The sequence below is a fragment of the Choloepus didactylus genome, chromosome 17 (assembly GCF_015220235.1).
Source record: "Choloepus didactylus isolate mChoDid1 chromosome 17, mChoDid1.pri, whole genome shotgun sequence".
In the NCBI taxonomy this organism is placed as follows: Eukaryota; Metazoa; Chordata; class Mammalia; order Pilosa; family Megalonychidae; genus Choloepus; species Choloepus didactylus.
This window is the reverse complement of record NC_051323.1, coordinates 46,940,657-46,953,868: the sequence shown is the minus strand read 5'-3', so window position 1 is coordinate 46,953,868 and position 13,212 is coordinate 46,940,657. Positions and strand designations below refer to the sequence as shown.

At 59.3% G+C, this 13,212-nt stretch overlaps 1 protein-coding gene across 1 annotated transcript; it reads right to left on the bottom strand.

The window, feature by feature from the left end:
• Positions 1-2,648: 2,648 nt before the first annotated feature.
• Positions 2,649-13,105, bottom strand: LOC119512101. The gene is made up of 6 exons (XM_037806620.1): positions 13,071-13,105; positions 12,878-12,979; positions 11,688-11,775; positions 10,674-11,246; positions 7,117-7,283; positions 2,649-2,866 (listed from the first exon to the last, which is right to left on the bottom strand). Exons 1-6 carry the CDS (start codon positions 13,103-13,105, stop codon positions 2,824-2,826), a joined length of 1,008 nt encoding a protein of 335 aa, XP_037662548.1. The 3' UTR covers positions 2,649-2,823.
• Between the last annotated feature and the right edge of the window lie 107 nt (positions 13,106-13,212).

Sequence of the window (13,212 nt, the reverse complement as noted above, 5' to 3'; positions counted from 1 at the left end):
TTCACTTTCCCCAGCGCGCAGGGCCGGGCTAATTCGGAATACCCAGTGGCTCAAGTTCGCCCCGAGTTTTCCGCAGTCGTGCAAACCGACCGCCTCTCTCCACGCGTCGCTATTTCCCAAAAGGAAAACTCAAAAGACACCAGGCGCCGGAGTGGAACAACCACAGCCGGCTCTGGCTGCTCGGCCGCCTCCCGGAACCCCGCCCGCTCCGCTCTGCCCCCGGCGCCTCGCTCCCCTCTCTCCGCAACTCGGTCCTCTCCGCGGAGGGGCTGCCATTCCCCCAACCCACCCCCGGCGCGGAGAATAAACACAATTGACATCACTGTTAAAATCTTTATTTTAAACTGTTTCCAAGGTTACAAATTACCGTGCCTCGTATGCAACAGGTTCCTCCGAAGCAGTATCATTACAGATTAACTGTAATGTGTAGGATTAGAATAAAAGCATAAGGGATTAGGAAAAAAGGGGGACGCGCGAGAAATAACGCACGAGTGCGTCTCCTCTGCGGGTCAGCCGCGGAGACCGTGGAGATGCTCGCGAACCAGGCGCCGCGGCACTGGGGAGCTGGACTCACTTCTCCTCCCCTGGCCCTAGTGCCCGAGAGATCAGGGACGGCGGATCCGGAAGGGCCAGAGCGGCTGGGGTTGCGAGGCAAGGCTTCCTGGGCGCCAGGGACTGGGGACCCGGCCCTCGGGCTCGGGAAGGAGAGGGGCTGGACGGCGGCTGAGGTGGAGGGCGCTGGCAGGCCCACTGGCGGGCTGGGGACGGCGGAAAGCGCCGCGTGCGGGACATGGTTCCGCTGCCCGGGGGTCACCGGGTTTATCCATGTTGTTAACACTGCATTTGAGGCCCAGGCGTGATGGGGCCCCTCATAGCGTCCTCGTCTAGTCCCCACACCGCCGCCTCTGCCCTGCCCAGTGGCGGATGGGGCGGGGGACTGCAGGGAAGTGAGGTGGGCAGGGGCGCAGGCCGCCTGCGCCCTTCCGAGCCCGGCCTTCGGGCCTTCTCCGCCCGCCGAGGCAGGCACCCCATTGGGCAGCCTCCCCACGCCGGGTCGGGCCCTGCCGCTCTCCTCCCTCCCTCGCCTCGCTGAACCCAAGTGGGCTCGGGCCTGCCCTGGACCCTGGCCTCGGGCCGCTGACGCAGCCCCGGAGAGCAGTTTGCGTGTAGAGGTGGAGGGCGCCTGGCTGGAAAAACAAACAGGGCCGGGGCACGGAGGCTGGGGGTAGGGGCCGGCTGGGGAATGGAAGGAAATGCGCGGTGTAGCAAGAGCGCGGAACAAAGCCCTCTCGGGAGCCCGGTCACCCCGCGGTGACCCCGGGCCCGCCCCGCTGAGCCGCGGGGCTCGGGGCCTTGGCCTCCCGCGCAGGCCGGGTTGCTCGGCGGGCGCACGCCAGGCGCGCTGGGGGCTCCGGATCTCGGCCGCCGCCGCCCGGGCTCTCCTTGGGTTGCTTAGGCCGAGCCCGCTGCCCGCCCCGAAGGCGCGAGGGAGCGCTGGGCCGGCGGTTAAGCCTCACCCTGCCACAAGAACCCAAAGAGCGAGGCCTAGGGGCGACTCCATGCTGATGTCCTTCGCCAGCAAACGGGTGAACTCCGGGGCGCGCAGGAGCCACAGCGCGGCCAGCAACCCGGGAGGGCCCGAGCTGCCTCCCAAGTGGACGCAAGTGGGCGACCAGCTCCGCCGCGGCTCCTGATTCCGAGTAAGGGGCCCCGGCTGAGAAGGCGGCGGGAGGGGACTCTTGCAAACAGCTGTTCCTCATACATATTTCATTACACAATCAGATAATGCGTCCCACCACCTTCTCAATTATTCACAGATAAACATTTTCAAGACGTTTTGACATCTGTCTTAGTGCCTGCAATTAATTTAGTAATCACTGTAGTTAAAAATGTATGGGATTTTTGCCGTCGGAGCACCTTCTCTCCCGCGCGCGGGCCCAGCGTGGGGCTGCGCCTAGGAGCAGGGGCCCTCCGGGGTGAAGACACCTTTGGAGGTGAGACGGACTCTCTAGAGCGTTGACACTGTTCATGGAAGGAATTAAAGTGGTATTTAGTGATTTATTTTATTATTTTATTTTTTTGTTGAAGGTGATGGTCGTCCCGTCCCCGTTCCGCATCCGTCCGCCCCACTCAACTCCCTTTCCCACCCAACCCTGGTCTGGACAACACTTTTCACCCCTTTGCCCAGGGCAGTGGAAATGGTTAGTTTGTTTCCAGGCGGCGGGTTCCTGCCGGGGAAGGCGCGGGCAACTCTAGTCGGCTTATTTGGGGCCAGAAAGAGAAAAACCACACAATCTCTGAGAATTCCTCACAACAACAACAAAAAAAAAACTAACAACACAGAGCGACCCACTCAAGAGGTAACAAACCTCGGCGGTCTTGTCCTAAACCCTGTGGCCCCGGCAGAGGTGACAAGGGCGTTTGAGAAAGACCGAGAAAAATAAATTCGCTCCAGTGCCAGTGACTGCAGATGGGGCATTTGGGGCTATGAGAAAACGAGCTGCTTTTCTGCTTGAGTGATAAATGTGCAACACGCACAGCCCTGTACTTGCAAACAGTTTTTAAAACCAAACAAGCAAATGTCGAGTTTGAGGAATCTTGTAGAATTGGTAAGTAATAGCAAACACCTCCAACTCTAAAATGTTGACTGTTATTTATTAATGGAAGGCTCTAGGTAAATCACTCCAAAAGGGCGGGGTGGGGGGAGATACCCGGCTGTAAACAAATTTGCCTCTTGACGTTCTGAATCTCAGCCATGCAGAATGAAAGCTACACTTTGGATTTGGGGGTGATGTTCTCCTTATTCATCTCTCCCTCTTTCTGTCACCGTCCCTTTTCGTGGTGTCTCAGCAGGTGCACTCTCATTCTGGAATGACGAAAAACAAATCTGGTGAAAGAAAAATGGCCTTGGAAGAAACTGCCCTTCCACAGAAAAGATTAATTGACTCTAAAGTGATTTTCACTCTTTATTGTTCAAAACATCCACAATAACAATCTCTTGCTAAAATTTCCAGGTATTAAGGGTATCTTGAAAAATAAAAAGGACAAAGGGGAAAAATTCTTCCCTACCCACTCCTCCTCCCTTTCTGGGACAACTACATGTGCTGTAATGTGTCGTTCGGCTCCGGTTTCCGGGTGGTTCATTTCTTCAGCCAGACACATCCCCTCCTTTGGCCCTTGGAGGGTGGTCATCCGACCTGCTGCCCCAGAAAGTCCTTTTTATTTTTTTGTCTAAACGAATCTTTCCGGTCTTGCCCTCTACTTTCAAACGAGAGGGAGGCTCAGAGAAGGTGCTCCAAAGAGAGAAAGTTGGAGAGGGGGGTGTGAAACGGAAGGGAGGGCGAATCGCTCCCAGCGAGCCTGCTTCTTCTGTACTAAACCCCGCTGCGGCCTCTGTCCCGGGAACTCACGCCGGGGCTGGGCAGGCTAACCCAGCCGGCTCCGAAAACCAGCGCTGCGCTCTCACTGAGGCCTTGCCCGCCGGGCCGCTCTAGGAACTCTTCCAGGCCCCCACCCCCACCCCCGCCGCCCTGGTCCCCAGCTGGGCCGGACCTGCGAGCTCTGCCCGGGACCGGGGAGCAGGGGACCAGAACTTCCCAATATCTAACAAAGACAATTGGTTTAGTAAACCAAGTATTTCAGTTTGCTTTGGAGCTTCTTTTGCTGGTTTATTTGATGTGCAGGGGATTGGAGTGGACGTGGATTGTGGGAGGGTGTGGAGCTGAGCTAACGATTATTTTTAAAGACTGAATTTCGGATAAGAGCAGTGAAAAGAGCTAAATAAGGGCCCTCCCATTTCAACTGGGAATTAGGACTCTCCCGGAAGTGAGCGGGGGCCGCGTCTACACTCTCCGCCCAATTCTCCTTCACAACGCAACCTCCTAGGCCAATAATAAACAAACGATCTCGGTCAAAACGAATCTTTCCTGGATTTGTCCTCGTCTAGGTATCCCCAGCCGGGCTGAGGGGAAGAATAAAGGATTGGCTTTGGGGAGGATGAGGTGTTCTTTCTAGTAGCCAGCCCTTGACCCGAAACCTTTCATCCACTCGACTCAACAAAGTTTCTCCCTCTGGAGCCAAAGTCCCTCTAGCGCGAAGCCCTTGGCGTTGCCGCCTTCACGCATCCTGTTTGGACCCACGCCCCCTGCGTGCAGCTTTCTGCCTTTCTCCCTGTGTGGCGGGGGTCACTCCGCGCGGGCACTGCGGCGTTTGTCCGCAACTGGATAATTGGGCGTGCACTGCGCACTCGAATAATTCTGCTTGTGGACACGTCTTTATTCCTCATATTCTGTGTGTACATGCGTTAGCGTTCCTCTAATTCCTCTGTGCGTATTCGGGTATAATAGCATGTACGTTCGTGAGCACATTCAGGTAGCTTGGCTTGAGCCTGAGCGCACAGGTGGGCAACAGTCTGGGTTTTCGTGGGAGGAGGAGGTGTGCAAGTGCGAATGCGGGCTTTGCGTGGGGTACGAAGTTGATAAGGCTTACCGGGCCCAGGGCTCTCTAGGCCTCTCTTACGACTTCATTTGCCCAACTTCCGACGATCTTGTGTGTCTCCCCTTTGGGAAAGGTCGGGCCATTCTCTGGGACCTCTCCTGGCGGATCGTGACCAGGCCCGACAGAATGTGGGGAGAGGGGGAGGCGCCGGTGGGGGAGCGGCCGCACCCCCCCCCATCCGGGCCACCTCGCGGCAGAGTGCGCCTGGAACCCTGGGGAGGCTGCAGGACCCAACAGTGGAAGTTATAGGACCTCAGGAAGACAGAGCTGCGCTTTAGGGGGGCAAAACTCTCCTCGGCCTCCCGAGAGCAGCCCTATTTGTAACTGGGAACTGGTCTGGGCCCGCCCTCGGCCCCTCCTCCCGCCCCCACCAAGGCACTAAGAGCTCAGCCGGCTGCTGGAGCGCGCGTTCCGGCCACCCCCAAGTACCCCGGGACCGCGCCATCTTTCAGGGCCCCTGGAATGGCCTAGGGGCCTGGAGCGGGGAGGAAAGAGACCAAAAAGGGGGACCAAGAAGGGTGGCCGTCCCCGTCTCGGAGTTGTCTTGAGGTGTATCCCTCCGCCGGGAGCAGCCTCCAGTGCCCACCACCCTTCCGACTCTGGGGGCTGGGGGCTGGAGGTGGGGGTGGGAATGGGGCGGGGGTGTGCTGTTCACGTGTTCGCCTGCGGCTGCAAGCGCTTCCCCGAGGGATTATGTGGGGATTTGTGCGTTCCTGGGATCATATAAGTGTTTTTTGTCTCGAGTGTGAGAAAGACGCGGACTTGCGCCTAACTTCAGGTCAATCTATTTGTTCCTAAAGAGACGTCGGTTGGTCTGTCTCTCCTGCTCATTTGCACAAAGTGCGGCTACTTCTCCCCTCCCGTATGTGGCCTCCTAGGCCCTGCCGTACGGCCAAGGCCCAGGGGCTCTGAAGCCTGGCGGGCTGAGGCGTTTGATTGACCCCGGGGTTCTGATCCGAAGGCCCCAGCTACTGGACTCGCCCACCCAGGGTCACGCAGGAAAAACTAGGTAGCGAAGGGGAATCCGGAGAGCTGCCCCCACACCCAGGGCTCGGTGTAGCCGCAACCCCGGCGCCTTGGACCTACCAACCAGGCATCTCATCTCACTGCCTGTCCAGCCTGGGATCTGGATATGCGGTGGGGGGGGAGGGGGAAATGGCGAGGCAATTGGGTTGGTACAGGATGGAGAGGGGAATGGAAAGAGAGAAGAAGAAACAAGACGGGATGGGTGAGGGTAGGGTGGGGATGGAGTTGGGGCTGCCTCCGAGAGCGCCGGCTTTTAGCCCTGCTATGAAGAGGTGCGCGGTTGCCCTCCCCCCACCCCCTAAAATAAAGCTAATGATGTAGTAATTTAGGAGCGGGTGAGGGGCTGGGCGAGAGGAGGGAGGGAAGGAGAATGGGGGAACGCGCGCCCCAAGAGCGAAGGCAAACAGCTGTGGAGGCACTGCCTGCGGCTCAGGCTTCCCAACAGGTTAGCTAGACCGGGATCCACTCGGCATTTCGCAGGAAAGGGTGGGGGGAAGACAGAGCGAGAGGGGGAGAGAGCCTCACAAGAGGACAGAGGGAGGGAGGAAAAGAGAGATAGGAGCGAGAGAGCGCGCCGCGAGGTTTAAAAGGAGGCACTTACACTTCCTAATGAATATTTATCCGCCTCTGCTCGCTGCGCCCGGCTTCCCTTACCTTTCCGCAGGTAAGATCCTCCCTGCGCCACAACCCCAGGAGCCCTCCAGGATCCCCCATTCACCCGGCGCGGGCGGGCGGCGGGGAAGGAAGGCTCTTGGCAGCCGAGGCTGGGAGGGCGGCTCCGCTTGGCGCTGGGCTTGGGGGCGCGAGACTCTTACCCCGCACAACCAAAGACCGCGCTGGCCCGGACCGTGGGACCGCGTTCGTGGACTACCTGTGTGGGGTGGGTGTGAGTGTGCGTGTAAGTGTGTGTGCGAGAGGGAGAGAGAGCGCGCGAGAGGGCACGCCTGCGAGCGAGCGCGTATCTCTGTGTTTCCCGCGCGCTCTGGGGACATTTTCCGACTTTTCGGATACCCTGGGTTTCTTGCCTTTGCCTTTCTTTTCCTTTTCCCCAACCCCCTCCTTTCGCCCCTTCCACCCCCACCTTCCTACTACCGAGACTCTCTTCTGCCAGCTATTGTACGACTGGCGCCGGTTCCTCTGGGCAGATCCCGGCTGTCTCATAAAAAAGGCGAATAGTTGGGTTTCTTCCGCAAACCCCCACACAATGGCCGCTGGGCCACGGAGTCCCCCTCCCCGCTCCCCTTTCCGCCTGCTTCGCTTGGGAGGCGTAGCCACGTTCCCCCACCTCACACCTCCTCTCGCGACCTCGGGGCGCCAGGGCCCAGACCAGGGTGACGGGGCCCGGGGGACACAGGGTGGAGCTTCGCGGAGACCGCCCGCCAGCCTTCCTGGGCTATAGCCCAGAGCCGGAAGATCCCCAGGGAGAGGGCGCCGCGCCCGCACCCCCCTCCTCCTGCCAACGCCTGCTGGAGGTGCGCCTGGGAACTTAGGCTGGCCAGGGGTGGGGGGTAGGAGGTGTGGGGTGGGAGGAGAAAAGGAAGGGGTTCGGGGAGGTTCTGCGGATACAAGCTAAATTTCTTTAAACCGACTTACCCCGGCACCTGTTGAGAATCCATTTGGGGTCGGCAGGCTCCGGAGCTGCGCGGGATGGACACACAAAACCAAAACCCGAAGGCGGAAAAAGAAAATTTTCTCGCTGGCCGTGCCCGACGTAGCCCGTCAGTCTCGCCGCTCAGCGCTGGGGCCTGGCAACTGTAGAGCTAAGAGTGACTTTGCGGGTCACCCGCCACCCCAGCCCCTCTCATCCCACGTCTCTTGGCTTCGAAGGCCCGGACCTCCCAGCCGGCGGACTCGGCACTCAGGGCCCAGCACCTGCAGCTCGGCTTAAGTTGGGGCAGACTGTCTAAGCCCTGCTCAGAAGTCAAGAGCAGCGGTACTGCCGCCTTCGCGCGGCCTTTCATGCTGCGGCCGCTCCTTATTCTTGTGCCTCGGCCTTTCCGGGAGCCCAGGGACAAAGCCCCCGGAGCCCGGCCGCTCTCTTCCCGCTAAATCCCCTTCGGGGTCAGTGCGCCACCAGCACCAGACCGCGCGCCTCTCCTGCCAGCCGTGTGACTCTTAAGGAGCCGCACCAACCCACCCCCACCCCCGCCCTGCGCTCTCCCTGACCCCCGCCTCCTCGCCCCTCTCCTCCGGATCAATCCCCCCACACTGGCGCCCGAGGCCCCCATTGCCCCAACCGATGCCCGCGGACTCCCTGCCCCCTTCACTCAACTCCTCCCCTGAGCAGTTGGTGGGCCTGGTCTAAGGGCCCCAGGACTGGGTTCCACCCTCCTCCTCAGGCCCCCTTTCTCTCCCAAAGCACCCATCCTTAGCTCTGTCCCCTATCTTCGCCCTTTGGGAGGGTCGAGGCCTGGGCACCCTCTTTGCTCAGCACATGGATGGTCCCCAAAGATTGTCAGTTTGGGCTGGACTTAAGGGGTAGTGGAATGGGGAAGAGGGGTGAGGCATGCCTGTTTTGCTGTAGGAGAGAAAGGGAATGAGCTGGTTAGATGGCTTTACCAGGCTCAGCTGTCCTCAGGGCCTACCTGGCTTTTTTGCACAGGGTGTGAGGGCTGGTGGCCAGGTCGCATTCTTTGGCAAAAGTGGACTGCCCTGGAATGAGGTCCTGGGTTTAACAACCTGGACAGGCCTGCATGTGTTTGAAGACTGTGGACCTGTGCTATAGGGGTGAGAGGTGGGGGTGAGGTTCAGAATTCAGAAGGCCCTGAGTGGGGCTCCCCAGGAGATAACCTTTAAGAGCCCAAGGGCTGGATGGGCATGGAGGGAATGAGAAAGGTCTTTGATCTACAACTGTCCAGGGAAAAGGGCAGTTGGGGGTGGGGTGCAGAAAGGGGAAGAAGTCTACTCTACCTAAGGGCTGAAGCACAATTACCAATATGGTTCCTTATATTTGCTGAACAACTTTGTAACTTGCCCCATCCAGAAAGGACAGGTAGATGAAAGCTTTACCCCTCCCCTGCCTTCCTGAACTCTCTCCTCTCTTCCTCTCTCCCAGGCCCAATCTCACCCTAACAGCCACTGGCCGCTGCACAGGATGCACCTGCCTAGGTGCTTTCTTCTGATCTCTCAGGGACTGAAGCGAGACTAGAGACAGGCTGGTTGAGGTGTGCATGTGTGTGTGTGTGGGGGGGGGGGTGAGGGGAGCAGGCTGTGATACCCTGTGTTCCCCAGTGCCAACTGTCATAACATTTGACAGTGCTTGGAATCTGTGGATGGTGGAGGCAATGATAGTTTGGGGAGTCAAGCCCACCCATCCTTCCCCACATGCAAGCTCTAACATGTCCTTTCTGGCTGTCAGGAAAGTGTCCACCCTAAGGATCCTCCTGGGCAGTGGAGACCAAAGGAATGTGGGAACTGTGGAGGATGGAAAGGAAGAAGGAAAGCTGACCCTCCCCTACCCTGGGCACACACCCTCTGACACTCCAATATTAGTCCCCTTGATGCTAAGGAACTGGGGAGACTGATTTCAAATTGACTGTCTTTAGAGAGGTTGACTGTGCACTCCCTGGCCTGAGTCTGAGGCTATAAAAGCTGCACTTCACCCCCCATCCCATTTGGCTCACATCCCCCAAGTCCCTATGCAGCTCTCTTTTGGGGTTGGGTCCCCACAGTCGGCTAGGCCGATTTTGTGCCCACCTTCCGGGACCTAGCAGCAGGAGGTGCTGGAGCCCAAGACAGAGCCAAAATTCTCATTTGAGGATGTGGGGGGCGGAGGAGCCTTCAGCGGGCTGCGGGACTCATTAGGCGGAGCGGGGTGCCTAGAGGTGCGCGCTGCCGGCCCAGGAGGCCGCCTTTCAGCCGTCGGGGCGGCTTCATTAAGCGGCGCTAACAAGGCGTACAAATGCCGGGCCCAGCAGCTTTCTTGCAGTGCCGGGGCCTTAGCAGGGCGCCGGGCTAATGAGGGTCACTCAAAGGGGCTGATCAAATATTCAAATTTCCCCGCACGCCGGGAACTTTTATGCGCCGAGAAAGTTGAAGCAACTGAGCTGTATTTACTGTCGGGGTGACAATTGCTCCGAGTGCTGGTCCCCGGAGGCTAAGGCGGGCAGCGGGGGCGCGGGGAGGGAGCGGTTGTTGTTGTTGTTGTTTTTATTCAAAGGAAAGTAATCAGGGTCCCTGAAGGGCTTCGCGGCCTCCCCGCCCGCGAGCTGCACTCTCCTGCGCCCTCCCCGGCCGCCGGCGCCAAGCGCCTCAGTTTGCTACATGCGGGGAGGCCCAGACCCCAGGCCACCCGGCCAGCTCCCGCCTCCCGGGCCAGAAGGGACCTTGCCCCCGAGGGCAAACCTTTCCTGGGCCGGCGAGGCAGGGTGTGTGCAGCTGCCAGGCCTTCCCTGTCTTCCTTTCCTGGAGGCCTGCAGACCCCTTAAATTTCCCTGTGACCCAATACAGGAAGAGAGTGGGGTCTCTCAGACCCCCTTCCCGGTCGAGTTGAGACTTTCCCAGTGCGGAGGCTGAGGACTGACATTTGTAAATAAATGTCTAGCAGATCCTAGTAAGCAGGTACGGGGAAGTCACTACAGCCAACACGCTCTGTTTTCTCCCTGCACTACCTGAACGCTGTCCTTTAGGTCGCTGGGACCAGGATTGAAGCGGGGACGAAGGCGACAAGTTTGTTTCCCGCAGGTGACCTCGGTCTGTACCTACTCCACGTCCCAGATCTCAGAGTCTGAGAGGCCGGCGGGCAGAGGAGACCCAGAGGCCCCACGGACTAACCTCCCCTCCCCGATCTCCCCTACTCTGAGACACTCGGGGCGCAGTGCCCGCTGCACGCCACCGCTTCCGGGAATCCCCTAGGATCGCCTCCCGGACGCGGCTACCCAACGCCTCGGCCCCGGGACGGCCGGGAGGGCGGCCTGGGCCAGGGAATCTGAGGCCCCTCTGCTCCTCTTCCCCTACGCCCCAACGCCTAGGGCCTGGGAGTCTGGGAAGGGAAGCTCTGTGCCCCAACCCCTCCCACACACACATTCAGCACCCCTAGACCGAGACCTTGCTGAGCTGGCGATCCCAGCCCCGCTAGGAGCCAGTCCCACTGCCCGCCGCGAGGACCGCGGTCCCGCCTCCCTCCCCAGTTCTCGGGACTCTCAACTTACGAGCTCTGGACGGCGGGCGTGATGCTTCGGGGAAGAGCGGAGAGGTGCTGGCGGCGACCGCGCGGCGAGGTGGGCTGGCTGGGCGTCGCGGAGCTCGGCTCTGCCGGGAGGCGCTGACAGCTCGGGGCTGCTCTCGCCCAGCCTCGCCCCGCGCGGCCCAGCGCACAAAGCTGCGCGCCTTGCCGCCTCCTTCCTCCAGGCTTTGCGCTCGCGAGCCGCGGCCGCCACCCGAGCAGATGGGGTGCCGGAGCCCGCAACTGCCCAGGCCGAGGCTGGGGAGCGGGGGTGTTGCCGAGCGGACTCGCTTCCCGCAGTTCTTCCGGAATGGCTACGTTTTCGATTCCAGCGCTGTCGTCCGAGCCCGCGGCACCTGCTCAGGCTCCCTCCCGGGCTGACCCAGCAGCCTCGGGGAGAGGCCGGGTTGCCCCCACCCGGAGGCGTGTGTGTGTGTGTGTGTGTGTGTGTGTGTGTGTGTGTGTGGCGTGCAGGGATGGGGAGGGGACTTGCTGGGTTCAGCAGCCCGCCCGGCGCCTTGGTCCCCGGCTCAGGGGGATGCAGTTTCGGGGTCACGAGCTGCTTTCAAAAAGTTGAACACAATATTCGGAAACCCACCCGTAGGAATTCTCCCCCCACACGCGGTACAATACCCACTCCCCTCCCCTTTTTCATTCCTTCCTCCCCCGCTTCCTCCTCCTGCCCCGTCCCCCTCCCACCCCTCAGCTTATAATCCTTCCCCTAGGAGAGAAAGGGATCGGGAAGAAAAGATGAAGTGTCTGTTTTTGTGTCCCAACCTTTGGGCTCTTTCTGGGCCCGTAGTGAACGGCTTCCCAGAACTTCGTAGCTGAGCGGAAAAGGACTCAGGGTGAGGAGGAAGAAATATGGAGAGGAGAGACACCCGAAGTGGGGCTGGGTCGCTCTTCTCCTTGTGAATATTTCCCTACCCCGTCAGTGGGCTTAGGGCCCGCCACCCTAGGCTGCGTCAGGTCGGGTGGGCCCGCAGCTCCGCTAGCCCACCGCGGAGCCTTCCTGCGGCTCTCCAGCCTCCAGGGCGCTCTCACTTCTGGGCCCAGAAAGCCTGGCGCTGAGGGAGTCACGGCCTAAGCTGGGCCAGAGAGCGGAGCTTAGGGGTTGGGACACTCACAGCCCCAATCACGTCAGGTTTCCCATTTAAATTCTCTCTCGATCTCTCTCTCTCCTCACTCATTGAGATCTCCAAAGTGGTGCGGGCCGGCGCCTCGCCCCCAGATCTGCGTCGGAATGCAGAAAAGATCTTAAAAAAAAAAAGTTTTGAATTCCTCAATGATTTTTCTTCTGGAAAGGCAGCTTAGGATAATTATTTCAGCTTTATTGAGGGCAGATTAGTTGAAGTCTGGACGCTGCGTTTCAATACGCGTTGTACACGGGCCGACAATGCGGGCATTGTTGGCTACTGTGTGTGAATCCATTCAAAATATACACTTTTTAACACCAAACCGAGGCCTGTCTAAATATACACAGTGCGCGGGGAAAGACGTCTCTGACCCGGACAAATCTGCGTAAATCACACTTCCATAGCTACAGAAGCCTCACAAAGGGAGGCCCGGCTCAAGATGCTGATTACATCTTCTTAAAAGCAACATACCTAAGAATAAATACTTATGCCCGGCTTGGGGGGTGGTAGTGGTCAGAGGGAGGGCCCTCTAACATTCTATGGGCCTTTTGAGATCTGTTTTGGGCTGGCAATGGTACCTTCCCTAGAGAAATTAGCTATTTTTTTCTTTTCTTTTCTTTTCTTTTCTTTTCTTTTCTTTTCTTTTCTTTTCTTTTCTTTTCTTTTCTTTACAGTATGAGCAAGCGAGCAGTTTGCAGGTCTGCCTCCTCAGGACAGGCCTCCAAAGTTTGAGTGCTCTTTTGGGGCAAGGGGGCAAGCCCAGAATTCCTTCTACATTGGAGGGGGACAGCGAGCATCTGCAGGCTCCCCAGGGACTAGAGGGTTCCCGCGCCCGTTGTCGGCTTCCTCACCTCATCCGGGAGGCGGCTCAAGTCTGGGGGCGAAACAAAGAGACTGGCTGCTTTTTAAGGCGGAGAAAAGTGGGCTGTTATTTCGACTGTTGTTATTTTAAAATACAGGGTAATGGGGGAAATTGAAGTTCCTGGGCTGTGTCAAAGAGAAGCCGGAACAGATACAGAGGGAGTTGGGGTGTGTGTGGCCAGCGAGCACTGACCGAGGCAGCCAGAGCGGCCTTCGGCACCCTGCGTCCCGGGCGCAAGCTCCCGGGATCTCAGAGTGCGCCGAGGGCTCCAGACGTCCCGCGGGAACCCGGATCCTGGGCGCCCCGGCCAGGCCGGCCGGGGTCAATGCGCGGTGGGCCCCATGATCTCATCTCTCCTTTCTTCCGAGCCGCTATTAGTGCTCACATAAGCAGAAAGAGGCGGCCCGACGTGCACACCATGTGCAAACCGTGTCCGCTCGGCTGGCGCACGGCCTCTCCTAGTCGGCTGGCCCTCTGGTCTTAGGGCGGCGTGAGGAGCTTTTCGTCTCCCAACAAAATCCCCCTCT

What these genes read in the sequence shown, in the direction of transcription:
- LOC119512101 (XM_037806620.1), bottom strand. Translation starts at nt 13,105, where the DNA reads ATGGTGTGCACGTCGGGCCGCCTCTTTCTGCTTAT. An exon ending in GGCCGCCTCTTTCTGCTTAT is followed by an intron (nt 12,980 to 13,070) that starts GTGAGCACTAAT and finishes CGGGGCGCCCAG; the next exon opens with GATCCGGGTTCCCGCGGGAC. An exon ending in AGGCCGCTCTGGCTGCCTCG is followed by an intron (nt 11,776 to 12,877) that starts GTCAGTGCTCGC and finishes TCTCTGGCCCAG; the next exon opens with CTTAGGCCGTGACTCCCTCA.